We start from the raw sequence: 17,000 nt of genomic DNA, 5'->3' as shown, positions 1-17,000 counted from the left end.
AACCCAGCCAAAGTGACCCCACTCCCCACAACACCCACATCCTCCAGGTCTCTCTCTCAGTGGCTTTCAACCAGAGGTGATAGTACCTCTCAGGAGACATTTATAGTTGTTGCAACTGGAGGGGCCCAACTGTCTCCCCCAGTGGGAAGAGGACAGGGATGCTGCCAAATATCCTACAATGCACAGGACCACCTCCATAACAAAGGGTTATCTGGCCCCAAATGCCATAGTTGAGAAGCCCAGCTACCACCATCTTCTTTTTCCCCTCCATATTAATTAGTACCAGAATTGATAGTTTGGGGGTTTTTTCCCCTACTAAATTGGAGCTCCTCAGGAACTGGAGTTAAATCTTGCCCCACTTGCCCTTTTCCTGGGAGTCCACAGCAAGTTGAAGATGCCAGGCTCCAACTAACAGATGAAGCTGAGAAAGCAACAAGTCAATTTTCCAAATGAAAACAAAAATCTCTTTTATTAATGAGTGTACCTACAAATGAAACTAGTCACAAAGAGTCCCTCATACTTTCATGTACTCACAAAATTATCTTAGTGATTAGTGATTAGCCATTAGTGAAAGCTTGGTTCTGCTACTTCTTGGAGACGTACAAAATTTCCCAAGTTTAAATATCTTACTTACACCAGTGTCCTAATGTCTCAAGACAGATTATAGAAAATGGAACCTCAATTGTCTCAAAGGATTGAAAACAAAAGTCAATACATTCTACAAGATGGATATAGTCACAGAAAAGAATTAAGTATTAACTAAATACCTCCCCTTCCTCTCTTCCCACCTATTCATCCTCTACAGTACACATTTTTCTACAGTATAAAATTAGCCAAATTACCCAATGTCAACTTTTCCAAAAAAGATACATTACTCCCACCCACCCACCCCCAAAAAAGTACCATATAGCAAAAGACATATGAATGCAACACCATTGAAATTATTTACTGAGCGCTAAGGCTAAATCTGTTACTGCAAACTCAACCAAAAAAAAAAAAAAAAGCTCTTTGTATTTCTGTAGTGTTTTCTACTTTCCAAAGACTTGAAGTAACATGTCATTGGAATTACTGCTACACACCAATATAATTATGGACATAATTATGCTTGATAGATTAGAAAATGCAGGCAACAAGAAAGATTCACCCTATTCCTGATAGATTAGAAAATGTAGGCAACAAGAAAGATTTACCCTAATGTCATCCAGTGTTTCTGTTGAGAGTTAAGACTAGAACTCAGGTCCTAGTCCTAATTCTGTGTACCACCTCCTTTCCCACATGTCCTTATATATTGTTTCACAGAATGCTACTGGATAGGCCAGGAGTCACCATGTTCATGGGTTTCAAGCAAATTTTGAAAATGTTGGATTAACAGAATTAACCAGACTCCCAGAACTTTAATGTGGCATCATAAATCTCCAGGAAGGGAATGGAGAATAGGGCTGTCATAAATTCAAAGTCCCAGTCACAAAGCAGGGAACAAACGTGTGTGTGTGCAGGCAAGGCGAGGACTAGGGGCAGAAGGAATGTAGCACCATTTAATGGGGCCCTGACAGTGTAGGAATTCCATCCAATGTTGCCAGGTCTTTCCAGAGAAGCTACAAATCCAGGCTTTAATCTGAGAGCTCCATGTTCATGCATGTTGTCTTGAATTTTAAAAGAAAACACTACAGTTTAAACAAAATGCCCTGGGCCAGATCAGGTCTTGGCCCCATTTAGAAAACCCAGCATAGCATGTTTAACAATCTTCTTTGCCCATATAACCTTTATTCAGAGGTCCTGTCCATTTCCTAGGACTCTGCAGAACAATGTCAAAGATGTTGTCTTCAGAAATAAACTAACATCCTGCCCTCCTAGACCACTACGGTGTAACTCTGAACCCTAAGCAGGAGTTATTTCAGGGTGTACTCAGATTGAAATTAATACCCAGCCTCATCAACTGTTCACGTAGCAAAGCTTCTGGTGACCACAGATATCCTCGCCATTAGCCTTTGTTTAACTCTTGGAAAAACCAAAAATTTAATTGAACTGTGAAAAAAGGAATAGCATTGGAATTGGTTTGCTATTAAAAAAAAAAAAACACCCTTCATCTTTCCAAAACAATTTTAAAAATTGCAGTGGTTTGAGGACAATTTAGAATTTTGATTCAAACTAGTGACACTCTCAAACAACACTATTATATTTGCAAAGTAACTATTCTAAAGCAGGAAGCCTTTTAGCCTTCTCCCTTTTTTTCTTCTATTTATTTCTGCCCTGCCTCATTCTAAAAATTAGTTCAGAGAGCATGACAATTGTCTATACAAGTGCTTGGAACTGTGGAACAGATGTAGCAGAAATAGCATGCAATAAATCATATGGCAACTGATTATCTTTCCCTGGTATCTACTTTGTCCACTTACTACCCTAGTTTCTCCTAACTGCTAAAATACCCACTTTGGGTCCAAGGAAAGCCTTAATATGGTATATTTCCAGAGCCATGAGAAATCAGATTGACCTATAATGGTGAAATCACATTCACTTCTATTTCCCCATGGGGAAATAAAGACCTGTGTACCCCTGTGATTTGAAAGCCTTGGGGAACCTAAGAAATGTAACATTGGGAGTTACAAGGTAAAAAACAAGAGATTATCATGAAATGCTTCCAAGTGAAGTCCTTTAAGTCCCAAATCAGATTTACTGATTTTAACTCCTAGTCTGCTCTTCTTGACAGCTTTGGTGACCAAGGTGGTAGTTCTTCTCCTGTCTCACCAGTGAGAATATGTTCATGTTTGGGAGAAAGACTGAACAAGTTTTAGCACAAAAAATTAAAACTCTGTGACCAATGAGGTTGACTGTACACAGATGAACCAAAGTCACTTTACCCAACATAACTGACATGTTGGAATATCATTGGAAATTGACAGAAAAATCATTCTAGAGCTTAAAAGAACGCTGACATGGTGATATCTTGTCACTGTCTTCTGAAGCCAAGGACATAAATCCTCAGAAGGCCACTGGGTCTTAATCCGTGACATAAAGATTGTCCTCGATAATGTAGATATTGTCTTCTGCTCGGACACCCACTTCAGCTGCACTTTGCAAAGCTCCAGTCCGAGGGTCATTCAACGAAACCATGCTACAGAAAGAATAACATGAGTCTTTAAGGAAAAGCAGACCACTTCTAAAGTATGATGAGCACATTTATGTACATGCAGGCAAGGTTTAGTATTTGCAACTCCCAGAGCCCTATGAAATAGTGAATAGGAGATCCATATTAAGTGGCTGGAGAGTCTAATAAGCAGGTAGAAAACCTAAGTATTCTCCTTGAGAAAACTCATGCAATAGAATACAAAAATTGAAAATCTAAGAAGAGTGGTGTCAGACATCGAATTGAAGTCCTCAATCAAGATGCCTATTCTCAAGGGTAACTAAGAAATGGTTTGGTTGCTTTTTTCCAACTGTGGATTGTACTCTTCCAGAGAGGGTCATTAAATCTATCTAGCAGTCTACAACCTGCATTTAGGATATACACAGAATACAAAATATATCCGAACATACTGGATACAGCAAAATAGTATTGCTTCACTAAGTGTGTACTGGATCATGGTGTCAGAAATCTTACAGAAAACATAGTATCTTAATGATCCGAATTTGAAAGCCATGGGTTAGACAACGTTCGTAACACATACACTCATACAGTAAGTGTACAGAAAGGGCATGTGTGCCATTTTGATACAGCTGCTGTTCTCTAATTGGTAGAGAGTACCTGTTTTTATTACTTAAGCCTGCCCAGAAATGATAATGGAACATACTGAGGCTTCACTCAGCTCTGATCTTTAAGTGACCACTCACACATGTGTGAGAACAGGTTAGGTGTCAGGAGCTTGAAATGAGTCAGTGTGATATAACTGCAAAAAAAAAAAAAAAAAAAAAAACGAAAAAAGAAAAGTTACGAAGAAATGCTCAGGGTTTTTTGTTCTTGTTTTTTTTATGTATTTCATAAGATTTTCTACAGTAACTATTTTCTTTTATGATTAGGTGATAAAAAGCCTTTAGAAAAAGTTAGCAGTGAAAGAACAGAGATCAGCTAAACGGATGCTACGTTCCATGCTTTTCTGCCTGTTAGAAACGATTTCTTTCTTCCATTCTTGGAAGCACATAGTCAAAAACTTCTATAAGTATGGGTGTGGGACTTTAAAAGACCTAAGACTGAGTTTTTTAACTGCTGTGTGGTGTGACTTTGGATGTCACTTAACACTTCTAAACCTGTTCTCCAGTCTGTATGCTGAGAATAATAGCGCCCATCTTTTGGGTGTATTGCTGCAACAGGCGTAACTGCAATAATAGAAAACCAGGATTTATGGAGCACTTACAATGCGTTGGGCATTGTTCAAGGTGCATTCAGCAGATTGGCTCATGTAATTAACTCAGATCTAGGAAAGACTGTGTGCAAACATCCAATGAAAGAGCACTAGAAATAATGTGTGGCAATCTAAGAGGGATGGATTTTGAATCAAAGACCTTGCTTAAAGCCCAAGCTGTACCAAATGAAGCAAGCTACTTGGATTTGGAAGTAAGTAGTGGCTTCCTACTATTGTAACTATTCTAGCAGAAGACCACAGGCCATATGCAAGTAAAGGGGATTTAAGTTTTAATTGGGCAGTAGGATGGATTTACAAAAATTATAAATTCCAATGCCTATGAGGCCAGATAACCAACGCAAATGAGCAGAACAGGCTGGGAATGGAACAGCGGGGGAAGACAGGAACTGTGGAGAGCTGAAGGCATTTGCCCCACCACAGTGCCTTTGCACTTCTTCAGCCTAGAGTTGTCTTCTTCCAGATCTTTGCAGAGCTGCCTTCCGTTCCTTCAGGACTCCCTCAAATAGCCCATTACCTTGCTCTGTTTTCCCCCATGGTATTTGTCTAGAAGCATTAAAAGGACTCTGTTTATTTGCTTATGTGTTTTCTGTTTTGTTCATCTCTTTGAAATATAGTAGACATTCAATAAACATTCAATAAACAAAGCACTGAATGAAATTAAAGAACAAACCAAACAACGCATTCAAATGTTCCATCAAACAAAATTTGTGATCTCTTGCTCTAAGAGATTAAGACTGAGATGCTCCTTCTGTAGCAGTTAGGGGACAATTCCAGAGAAATATAGATAGCTAAAAATATCACTAGAAGTTGTGGATAACAATAGAGGTGCTCAAAGCTAGACTTTTCAGGATCTAGGGTATAAAATGAAGAGTTTAGGAGACAAAGAGGACAGAGAGAGATTTTTCTTTATTTTTGGTAGAGTAGAAATATCAAAAGGTATTGACACAAACTCTTTCAAACTTACTTTAGTTGTTCCAGCTTGTTTCTTATGCATAAGTATTCTAAATTGGAGAGGAGTTGAGAAGAAAATTAAACACGTTGGCCAAAGAGTTTATGAGATCTTTTTTCAAACAAGTATATTATTTCTATTACTTTCCTATGAACAAAATCTGTACAGAGCTAGAGCCTGAAAAAATAAATTTAGAAGAAAGAATGTTTAAAAAAAAAAAAACCAGACCGGACGATTCCCAAGTTACTCAGGTAACTCCTTTTGAATCAGTAAGACCCAAACAAATTTCTGAGTATAAAGTATTTCATTTTCATGAATGGTTTAGTATATTCACCCAGATGCTCAGGCTTACTTTTAATGTAATTATTAATAATTAAATACCATTTTTAAGAAATGAATGATTGTGGCTCTTTCATAGTAGACAGGCTACACACACACATACCACACCGCACACACACACACACATGCCACACACACACATCACACACACACACACCATATACCATGCACACACACATCACACACACACACACCACACACCATGCACACACACATCACACACACATTACACACACACCCCCATACACATATCACACATGCCACACACACATCATGCACACACGCACACACACGCACACAATACACCCAAACACAACAGCTGGATGGCTACCTTTTGAAGCCCTGCTTCTAGCCCTAGCCCTGAAGTCAGTTTCCCTTCCAATGTTTCATTTGCCTCTCCTGTTAAATGGGTCTTATAAAACTCAACAACATCATCCCTCATGGGGACAAAAACTGGTTCTTGAGGGGAGTGGAAAAGGAGTGAACAAATCATATATGGTTTGTTGCCTTCCAAATCCCAAGTCTACCCAAAACATTCTCATTTCTTAATATTTAATTCCACGTCTGGAGAATTTATATTGCATCTTTCTCTTTGTAGGTCAATAATTTAAAAAAAGAGCACAGTTTAGGAAACAGAAATTTATGTGAAATCTCAATCACATGGCAGTTTGCCTCGAAGACCCCTTGCTCTGTTCCCTTAGGTACAATCCTGAAATAACTTACTTTTGGTAATCACGACAACCAACACAGCGAGCAATACCACAGCAGTAATGCAGATGCCAATGTAGAGTCCCTTACTGGTGGTCATCCATGGATTTTGTGCCAGCGACACATGCTAAGGAAACATCGGTGGATCAGAAAAGCATCTTGTTAGAGTTATGGATAGAAGACATTCCCTAAGGGGCGCCTGGGTGGCTCAGTCAGTTAAGCATGTGACTCTTGATTTCAGCTCAGGTCATGATCTCAGGGTTATGAGATTGAGCCCACATTGGGCTCCGAGCTTGGCGTGGAGCCTACTTAAGATTCTTTCTCTCTCCCTCTCCCTCTGCCCCTTTACTTGCCCCCCCCCCCCCTAGCCCCCCCATCCCCCCCTCCCCCCCCCTTAAAAAAAAAAAAAAAAAAAAGACATTCCCTAAAATAATGTACTTGGACCATTTATCTTTGTTGGCCCTTGGCTATTTCTGGCTCAAGATAGATAAGACCAAGTGATCCAAGGTTATAACCATATGGTGAAATTCAAAGACCATTTAAAATTCAAAATGTATTTGGGGATGGTCAAAATGTTTTGTATCTTGAGTGGGTGGTATTTACAAAGGTGTATGCATTTCTCAAAACTCAAACTGTACACTTCAAATGGGTGTACTTTATTATATGTAAATTATACATATTTTTAAAAATCAATAAGCTATTTCCATAAATATATCCTGATATTAAAAAAGAAAACATAATTTTTGTCATATATAAGTTGACCTAGTGATGTTACCTGAATATGCTCAGTTATTGAAATTGGTCCTTGATTATAGTCCTTTTTTTTTTAAGCTATAATTTAAGACTCTTTGTCTACATAAATGGACTTGAAAGTAGGTGCTCACAGACATGGCCCTCTTTAACAACCAACCTGAAATGCTGTCAATTGGGTAGAGATGCAGAAATTTGTTTAAACATCTTAGTGCAATTTGTAAAGGATCACCACCTTCTGGAATAAGCCTGAAATACGCCAAGCATCACTCTCAGCCCTTTTACATAGCTTAGCTCTAATCCTAAAGAGATCCCAGAGGGTAAGTATTTAACAAAAAAGATCAGAGAGAAGGATCAAGTCTCTTCCTGTATAAAAGTTTAATCTCTGGAGTCAGGATCTCCTCTCTTCGACTTAGTTGCTGTGTGACCCTGGACAAGTTATTCAGCCTCTCTGAACCTCTGTGTTTGTGTCTGTCAACTACAGATTAAACAGGGTTCTTGGGAAAGGTACTTTTAGGTACCCCCTGATAATACCATGAGGAAGATAGGGATAAGGGAAAGTACTTAGTGTTTGGGCTCAAAGGGGAAACAGCCAGGGTCTGGGATGGAAGAGCTTGTGCTATCATTACCTTACCAATGGGCAGTAAAGTGGTTAGATGGAACATGGGGCTGCAGGAGGGAGGCTTTGCTTTCATTTTTAAAAATATGACATGAACACTACATGTTCAGTTTAGAATGTGCAGCTAAGCATGAAAAAAGGAAAACTAAAAAACCCATAATCCTAACATCCAGAACAAACACTATTACCATTTTTCATTATATACTCTTCTAGAATTTTATCCTCCTAGTGTTTTTCTTAACATAAACAATTACTATATTCAATATATGCTACCACACATGCGCACGCGCACACACACACACTATTTTAACAATTGCTTTTTTCCCTTAATCAGTAGTAACTGTCTTCCCATGTCAGTAAATGCACTGCAGTGACTGCATTCTTAATGGCAGTATGCAGGCACACTTAATTGACTAATTAATCTCTTACTATTAAACATTTAAGTTGTTTTTAACATTTTCATGATTATAAATAGCAACAACGAACATCTTTTCTCATACATCTTCATGTACTTGTTCAATTCTCTCCTTAAAATAGAGTCCAGAAAGCTGATCTACTGGGTCAAAATATATGCTGCATGTTTTCAAGATATGTGGGATATCTCTCAACATCCTCAGAGCCAAGACACAGAAGGCCCATGATTTCACTGCTGCCTGTTGTGAACTTGCTTCTAAACTGCTTCTACTTGCTGCTAAACATACCTGTCTACAGGTAACTGAGGTCAAGAACAATCTCACCACTCAGAAGGGTTTTTTGTTTTTTTTTTTTTTTAATCCAGCATAGGTCTGGCCACATAGCAATAGAAGAATCATGCACACAGTGGCAGTTCCAACATTCAGTAAGTCAACCCATATCCATTAGATCAATCAGTGTCCATGCCACATAAGTTGTTCAAAATTTTTATATCTCTCCTATGTAGTGTTCTTATTGTCATTGATGTATACAACATAAAGCCACTTGACCCCATGCTAAATAACCCCACCATGCCTCAGCTTGAATTTCTCTTGTCATGGCTGTGTTGTCATTTCTCACTACTTGAGACCAGTAAGATTATTCTCATACCTCAAACTCTTTTTGTTTGCTGTTCCTGAGAGTTATTTGCACATGCTAAAAGGAAACTTATTTCTCCCAGAGGAACCAAAAGAAAAAGTCCTATTGATAAATTTGTCTAACTTATTTGCAAAGATGAGACTTTGATGAGCATCATGAGACTAAGACCCCTTAGATTTTTCTCAAGCTCACTGTGGAAAAAGTATAAGAACATCTGTCAAAGTCACAAATTTATATGGGGTGCCTGGGTGGCTCATTCGGTTAAGAGTCTGCCTTCGGCTCAGGTCATGGTCCCAGAGTCCTGGAATTGAGCTCCATGTCTGGCTCCCTGCTTAGCTCCCTGCTCAGTGGGGAGTCTGCTCCTCCCTCTGCCCCTCCCCGCTGCTCATGCTCTCTCTCACTCTCTCTTTCTCTCAAATAAAATCTTTTTTTTTTTAAATCACACATTTATTTAAGATGTTAATACCTTAATAAGATATCATATGGGGAGGTTTATGTATAGAAAAACTCAACAGTGGCCTCAAAATTTCTATAAAGGATGGCAACTGGGTTAGAAAAGAATATGAGGAAGGATCTGCTTAAGCAAACTCACATTCGCTGACATAGTATTTTTGTTCTGGGTGGCCTCCACTCCACTGATTCAAAGTGTGTTATTTCCCTAATGATAACTGAAGTCTTCCTTGGTTAGTTAACTCATTCTCTTGAATTAGTTCATTCTTTCTTCCTAATTTTTGGCCAGGAGAAAGTCTGTAGTATGTTTTGTATGTATATGTCGTTTATCAGGCAAACTCTAACAAACCAGCCTACCTATATGAACTTTTCAAATTAATTAAAGTATCCCTATTTGAGTCAAATTATTTTCTTCTTTTTTTATTTTAACTAGAAAGAATCAATCTTTGGGTTAGTCTTACAGAAATAATCTCTAAATGTAACTTGCTTCCAGGGAGACATACAAGTGAATCTGGCTAATAAAGTAGGAAAAAAAATACTTACAGTTTGATTGCTATGCCAAAGGCCATCTGAAGACTGTGTTACAGTGCCATTCCCATCTGCTCAACAAGAAATAAAATTAATTATAATTACAAAAAATATTGAATTTTCACTGTAGATACTAAATATATTCGCATTGCCTTCTGGTGGTGAACGAAAAGTTGAATAATAATATGGCCAAATGTTGCAGACATTGCAAAAGTCATACCAAGTTACTAAGCTGTATTAATTTATCCTGTAAGATTCTGTTTCTTGACCATTTTGTCTTGGACCCTTCAAAAATGGACAGTCTTCCTTATGGAAAAAAAAATGTATGTATACACAAAGTTTTACCTACAGTTTTAGGGGAATCACAGAGGCCCATTTTTGGAACTGGGTTAAGAATGCCACTTAATGGTAGGTAATCAATATTTTCACGCCAGCTAAGAACCTGTCAATGAGTTCCCCAAAGGCCACATGTACATCCAAAGATTAGGACCACTCTATTCCGAATGGACATTACATTGGTTTTATTCAGAACGTGAGTAAAATGTACTAAGAGATCTAAAACAAGTGGTATATAACTCCTACATTACATGCCAATGTGCCCAGACTTTGATCCAGAAGTATTTTATAAAATATCTGTTATATCAGCTGTGAAACTAATATTAATCTTATATTGCCAAAAATCCTAATATAAAAGGATATTATACCTTAAAGCTTCGATGGTTCAAGCTTTACTAGAGTTTTGAAATACCGATTTTGTAAATATAGCTAGAACTACAAGCTATAACAGTACCCCTCTCATAAAGCTGTCGAATTAGATGGTGTAAGTAAAGGACTGAACATCGTATTTGATAAATATTAGCTTTTATTAATTATTATGTTACATTGGAGGGAGCAGTGGGGAGAGAGACACTGTGTAATGCACCTCCCAAACATCATATCCTTCTATCATCGTTAACATCCAGGGACACATGCCACATCTTGCTGATGGGCATGCAGCTAGTAGCTGGACATTGAATTGGGAGCTGCCTGTCTCTAAAGCAGAGCTATAGGGCCTCCCTAATCTAGCGATGGCAATCAACGAGACCTGCCTTCAAAGAATTAAGTGAGATAACGTATGACAGTTGCCTGGCACACACATCTATCCAATGTGGGTGGCGGGCCATATGAGCACCAAAATCCCTTCCAGACCCAACTAACATTCTTTGCTCCTGGAGTCTTCAGTTCGCTGAAGGCTGACGTAGGCACAGTAAGGATTTGGCTTGAGACCCTCAGGTACACAGCAAAGGTGGAAATGATCACATAAGTCATAGGGGCCACAGCTGCTCCCATATCTGTTCCACTCTGGAAAGCTCTACCTTGACCAGGTTTTAGTCCTATGATTCCGTACTCTGATGCACTTCCCACTCAAACCCAAGAAGTGTGCAGTACGTCTGCTTCCTACTGCTGCTACCTTGTGTTTCTATTTATTTTCACGCTGTTTTTGTGCCCAGAAACAGTTCACACTAAGGATTCCACTTTCAAAACCAAATGTCCTCATTATCTAATCCCAGCTGAAGAGGCCCCTCTGTGAATCTCACTGCAGGTCCATTTTAAATTAACCAGCTTCCAGGAATGATTGGCAAAAAGGTAAGCCATGCAGGGGGCCCCCTACAGATTGGCAACTCCTGAGCACAATGAGTCACAGACATTAAGAAGGAGTCTTGCAAGGCTGGACCTTGTTTGGATTCAGCACAGACACAAGCACGTATAAACCAGCTCCACATTACAAAGGGGTTCAGCCTGTGGCACTCCCCAAAACCACCACTATGAGTAACAGAATTATCTGGGGCAAATGAGAGGATTTAGCATCACCTTTCTCTACCACAGGAAAGACAGGTGAATCTTAGGTTTCCAAAAACAAAGATTATATGAGACCTGCCCAGAACGGGGACAGTGGGAAAAAATTGGAGAAAGCAATAGACATTCTGAGCAGATATGCCTCTTGGTGGTGGTGCTGATGCCCTCAGCCCATCTCAAAATGTCCATGTGCAAGCCTCACAGGGCAGCAGGGGAACTTCCTAGATGTACTTGCGGTCTGGGTCTTCGATGAAGCATGAATATGGTTGACCAGTTTGGTCTGGATAATGGAGGGCTGGATTCGACTGTTTTATGGCTCTGGACCAAGAGAGCAAGCCCACTAAGAAGTCTGGAGTCAAGAGTGGTTCATTTGAATAAGAAAAAAAGTGCTTTGCATGTGGGTGTTACGCATGTGGATGTTCCCAAATCATACAAGCTCCCTGGGCCAGTCAGGTATATGGATTCTGGACTTTGAAAGCTAAGAGTCGCAGTTGCTATTGTATCTATTACTTACCACCTTTTAACTATGTCTTAGGGTTTTCACCCTATTTAATCCTCAAAAGCAAGATCGTTGTTATGCCATCCATTTCACAAATGATAAAAACAGATTCTAAATGAGTAAGACACTTGCTCAAGTCACATGGCTGATTCGAGTGGCCAGTATGAGCATTCATGTCAGATTTGCCTTTTTCAGAATGTGGTCTTTTAACAATGCATCAACGATTACCCAAACGTGAGTATGCCCAGGCGTCCGGGAAAGAAAATGAAGCTACCTGTCGGGCAGGAGTACAACGGTGAATTGGTGGGTTGCCTTGTGCTCGTTTCCTGTGGCGGCGCAGTGGGCTGGGTTCCTGCTGTCTGCACTGTAGAAGATGAAGTAGCTACTGAAATGAAAAGAATGAAAGAGCTGTGCTCTCTTTGTAGAGGAAAATTCCCACCCCAACAAAAAGAAAAAAACAAAACTAAAATCAGGAATCACCATCAACTTCCCCGCAGTGCCCACACCCAACCATCCCCTGAAGGCATGCTTTGCACCCACCCACTTTCATTCCTTCCAACTTCCTCTTAGAAATTTCCCTTTCCTTTCTAAAATCACTCCTTTATTTTTTGTCAGATATCTCACCTTACATGCAGCACTGATCACTTGCCTCTGTGTATTTTATTAACATTTTAAATATTTTATTTTTATACACTTTACTCCTAGAGCACCACAAGTTTTAGAGCAAGTTAGTGGTGCTGGCTGGACAAGAATTCCCAAACCTGGGCTTTTCTTGCCTTTCATTGGTCTTTCTGTTTTCCCTTCCCCACAGTGGCCTCCACATTTCAACATCACCCTTTTTCATGTTCTTAACTATTTTCCTGCTTCTCTCTAATGCTCAAATCCATAACAGGATGTAGCTCTGTTTAAGAACTAAGAACAGGACAATACAATGAAGTCAGGTGATTAGAAACTTTATTCAACTTGGATCTGTGCAAAAGACCTCTTGGGCTTAACTTATTTTTCCAAGTTTGGGTCTTAGCAGGCATCTTTCTTTTCTCCCCGTTTCTAAAACCTTACATCCAACCATTTCATGAATATTTTAGGCAACTAGTATACACAAGAGGCACTGAGCACAGGAAGAGTGTGGATGTAAAGATAAATGTCCCCACGTTGGATCTGCTCCAGCGTGCACCTCCTTCCTGTTCAACTTAACTCAAACTCATGAGAAAACCATCAAGACAAGGATAAGGCTCAATTAATACTATCCCTGAGGAGGTCACACGGACATATAAGCCAACACCTTTCTTCCGAATCTTTGCTTTAAACATGCATATTCACCAAACCACGTCCACGAATCCACCCACATTTGCAGGCACAAACTAAGTATTACAAAGCTAAATCAATATTGAGAAAGTCAACAGATTCTTTAGTGTGTGCCGCTGCCTCGAATGAACAGAGCTGTTTTTCTTACAAACTTCTATGGCTCTAAAATCCCAGTTTTAACCTAAAGCCCTCTCTTCCAAATTCAGCTCAAAGCCGAATCCTTCAGATCCCTCCTGATTAAGTATACATTTGGTTCAATAGGAGTCAGGGGAAATCAGTATGTTTCATCAGATTTTTCTGGCTAAGAGGTTGTGACATCTCTGTTATTCCTCAGAATCCAGTGTTACCCCAAGGGGTCAAAGAATTTTGGAGGCTTTAAGAATCTTCACTAAAAGTTATCTTTTTAATCCTAGAGATAGAAGGTTTGAACCTAACCTTGTCCTCAGAATGGGAAGCTATTTCTCTACCTTTAAGTCAAATTATTCTCCACTCGTATTAAATCTAAGCTCTTCTTTACCAGAAGTTTGAAGTATGAACCATGTAGCCTGAATAAAAAAAAAAAAAAAGGCGTGTAAATTCTAAATCCCTGAAGTCTTTAATCTGATGTTTACTTTTTCATCAGTATAAATAGCATCTTTTGCTATTTCCATGCCACATAAATAAATTAAAGGTTGCTGGAAGCAAAACTGTGTAAGTAGATTGACTGCCCAGAGAAGACAGGGTAATCGTATAAAGGATTGTTCAGTGAGGATGTCAGATCAAGACAAATTCACCTGAACATAAGCTCAGTGCTCATGGCAGAAGGCACAGTCAAGTCTTTAACGACTTGGGCACAGGCCCAAAATTCAAATTCATGGAGAAGGAATCCTGATTCGAGTAGTTTCTATCCATATAACTTTTAGACTCTGTGCCTTAGTTCTCACAACTATAAAATGGAATTGAATCACACCTAGAGTGCATAGGGGTTGTCATAAGAATTAAGCAATATAATACTTGTAAACCACTTAGCATGGGTCCTGTCACATAGGAAACAGAATAAATGTTAACTTCACTGAAATCTCATCCTCAAGTGGAGATCTGGCTTCAGAATGGACGACCTGATCTCTACTCAGAGCTCCTTGTAAGGACAGAATCTCATTAACCTGACCCTTATTCTCTGATATTCCTATTTTTGTCTCAAAAACCTGTGCTCAACTGGGCCAAATCCACTCCACCCTCGTTAGATGTCTAAGATCAATGGTCTCGCTTTTTGGGGGTGTTGCTAATAATGCATGCCTTGGAGAATCTGACCAAAAGCTATGAGTTCCCTTGCTCTAAAAATGATTATATGTAGAAGGGTGCATATAATCTGGGACAGGGGTTCACAGACCCTGTGAAGCCCATGTCTGGAACCCAGGTAAGAACCCTTAGCCTAGATTGTACTTCTGCCTTAACACAATGCCTTGGATGGTCGACATCTCATTAGAAGACCTCTGGACTCAAGAAACACATTTGTTTACCTGGCTTGAGATTCTGCATGGGTGTTGGCATTGAAGAAGTAGAGGTAAAGACCCTAGGTGACGTTGGAACACTGGTGACCTCAGCTGGAGTTAGAAACCAACATGAAAGCAAGGATTAATCAAGCAGCAAGAAACAAGAGCTGGATCCACGTACTAATGCAACCAATAAAAGACTGTCCCTGGGCAGAATTAGGCACTGATCTTCCCTGAACGCAGAGTTCTTGTCATTGGTCAACTAGAATCTGTGACAGAGGAGGGCTCTGAAGACATACTTGCAAAAAGGAAACAGCTGCATTAAAAAGATATATTTGGGGGGGGTTCAGAGGTGAAAAATGTCACCTGGGATTTGCATTGAAGCACTTTGAAAGACCGGTCATGCATATCAGATTTCTGTATCTTCATAACCATCTGTGAGATAAGGGAAATGTCTAGAACCTGGAGCTGCCTTTATCCTCTCTATGGTGAATGACTAAGACTTCAACAGTAGTTCCCAGGCCTAGAATGCTTACCAAATAAATAGCATTCAGTCCAGTCAGGCCTGAGGGAGGCATACCAAAAGAGGGACCTGCATCCTAAATGAGGACTAACTCACACCCATTAGCATAGGCTAGATAAATCACACAGATGATTTCTACATTTGGTTAGAAGGTAAACTAGAACTTTTGCATTCCTTCCCACCTAAGAGGTAACAACAGCTAGTAACGTTGACTCTGGCACTTTCCAGATTCAGCAGCAGTACAGGATTCCAAATCACTTAGTGAATGTGTCAGGGCTACCCAGACGGAGCTAAAACCAGAAGTTAGCCCAAACAAAAGCAAACCAATGAAGGACTGAATCAAGAATGTATACTTTTGATCTCACTAGGCACCTTTTTTCTCTGCAAAAAGTTTCCTTAAATTTCTACTTGACTTACTACAAAAGAAAACCCATGTCACGTAAATAGGGGACAGTTGGTTTGAAAACCTTTCTTTCTGAAAGATCCAATTTAATTTAGAATCTGAAGAGGAAAAATCTTTTTTCAACAAATATTTGTGTCTATTATATGCAAAGCATTAGTCCAAAGCAGAGGTCAGCAAAGTTTCTGGAAAATTACTGTCTGGAAAGCAGACAGTAAATGCTTTAAGCTTCAGGAGCACTTGCTCCACTCTGCCTATGGGGAAGCCACGGTGGACAATGTATGTATCAAATGGGTATGGCTGCTCAAATAAAAACGTATAAAACAGCAGTCCTGTTTTGTAATCTGATCTAGCCCTGGGGCTTCGATCTACTGACCCTGATCTAAGGTGTAGTTAGCGACTTTCAAAAAGAGTACGATCCAATTCCCTCCTTCCAGTTTAAAATCTAATCTACAGGGGAAAAAGCACATATGCAGAAAATCTGATCAAAGGAGAGCAAGGGAAACAATAAGGAGGAGGTAACCTAATCAAATTGTCTAATTAACTTGGTATCTTCAGTGGCAAATATTTTCCCCAGGCGGAAGCAAGGAAACTGTAACTGTAGATGCCGGTGGAAAAAAGCCTGAACAGAAGCTTGAAGAGTAAGCTCAGCTGGTGAAAAAAGCAAGCAAACTTAAGCAAAGAATTGGTTATTGGAGGCAGTCTCCTTGGCTCAGTTAAGGACCCTCTTCCCACTTGACAAGAGCACTGCCCTTGTAAGTGCCCACCTATTAAAGAATTTCGAAGCACTTCACAAGTGTCCTACTAATTTCTCGGCTATGTCAATTCTTAACATTCAGAAAAACCAATAATAAATTTCATGAATCCAAAAAAGTTGCAATCATGATCTTTTCTCCCCATGCTGTTCCTTGCATCTGTCTAGAGCACACGATTATCACCAGCCTCTTTTGGCTTCCCTAAATTGCTTCCCACAGATGGTTTCCCCCATGGTCATCTATTTTCTCCATCAGAACTGCCCTTATGTCACTAGTCTTCACAAAAGAGACAAACCAAGTCCAAAAGTTGGGAGATTGCAAAACCAAGCTCCTCTTAATTAAAAAAAAAAAGAAGGAAAGAAAGAAAGAAGAAGAAAGAAAGAAAGAAGAAGAAAGAAAGAAAGAAAGAAAGAGAAAGAAAGAAAGAAAGAAAGAAAGAAAGAAAGAAAGAAAGAAAGA

The 17,000-nt window shown here is 39.5% G+C and overlaps 1 protein-coding gene across 5 annotated transcripts in view; it reads right to left on the bottom strand.

Moving 5' to 3' along the window:
• Nucleotides 1-2,997: 2,997 nt before the first annotated feature.
• HAVCR1 (hepatitis A virus cellular receptor 1) overlaps nt 2,998-17,000 on the bottom strand; it is a 17,833-nt gene continuing 3,830 nt past the window's right edge. Inside the window, exons 3-8 of one of the 5 annotated variants that reach the window (XM_021697362.1) lie at nt 14,891-14,974; nt 12,361-12,471; nt 9,767-9,822; nt 6,370-6,481; nt 5,323-5,359; nt 2,998-3,112 (exon numbers count right to left, since the gene is read on the bottom strand). In XM_021697362.1, the coding sequence (XP_021553037.1) occupies nt 2,998-3,112; nt 5,323-5,359; nt 6,370-6,481; nt 9,767-9,822; nt 12,361-12,471; nt 14,891-14,974 (515 nt within the window). The remainder of the gene's footprint in view (nt 3,113-5,322; nt 5,360-6,369; nt 6,482-9,766; nt 9,823-12,360; nt 12,472-14,890; nt 14,975-17,000) is intronic. The other 4 variants (XM_021697371.1, XM_021697379.1, XM_021697388.1 and 1 more) reach the window with 4 other exon arrangements.

Source organism: Neomonachus schauinslandi, chromosome 7 (assembly GCF_002201575.2).
Source record: "Neomonachus schauinslandi chromosome 7, ASM220157v2, whole genome shotgun sequence".
In the NCBI taxonomy this organism is placed as follows: domain Eukaryota; kingdom Metazoa; phylum Chordata; class Mammalia; order Carnivora; family Phocidae; genus Neomonachus; species Neomonachus schauinslandi.
This window is presented reverse-complemented; position numbering and strand designations above follow the sequence as displayed.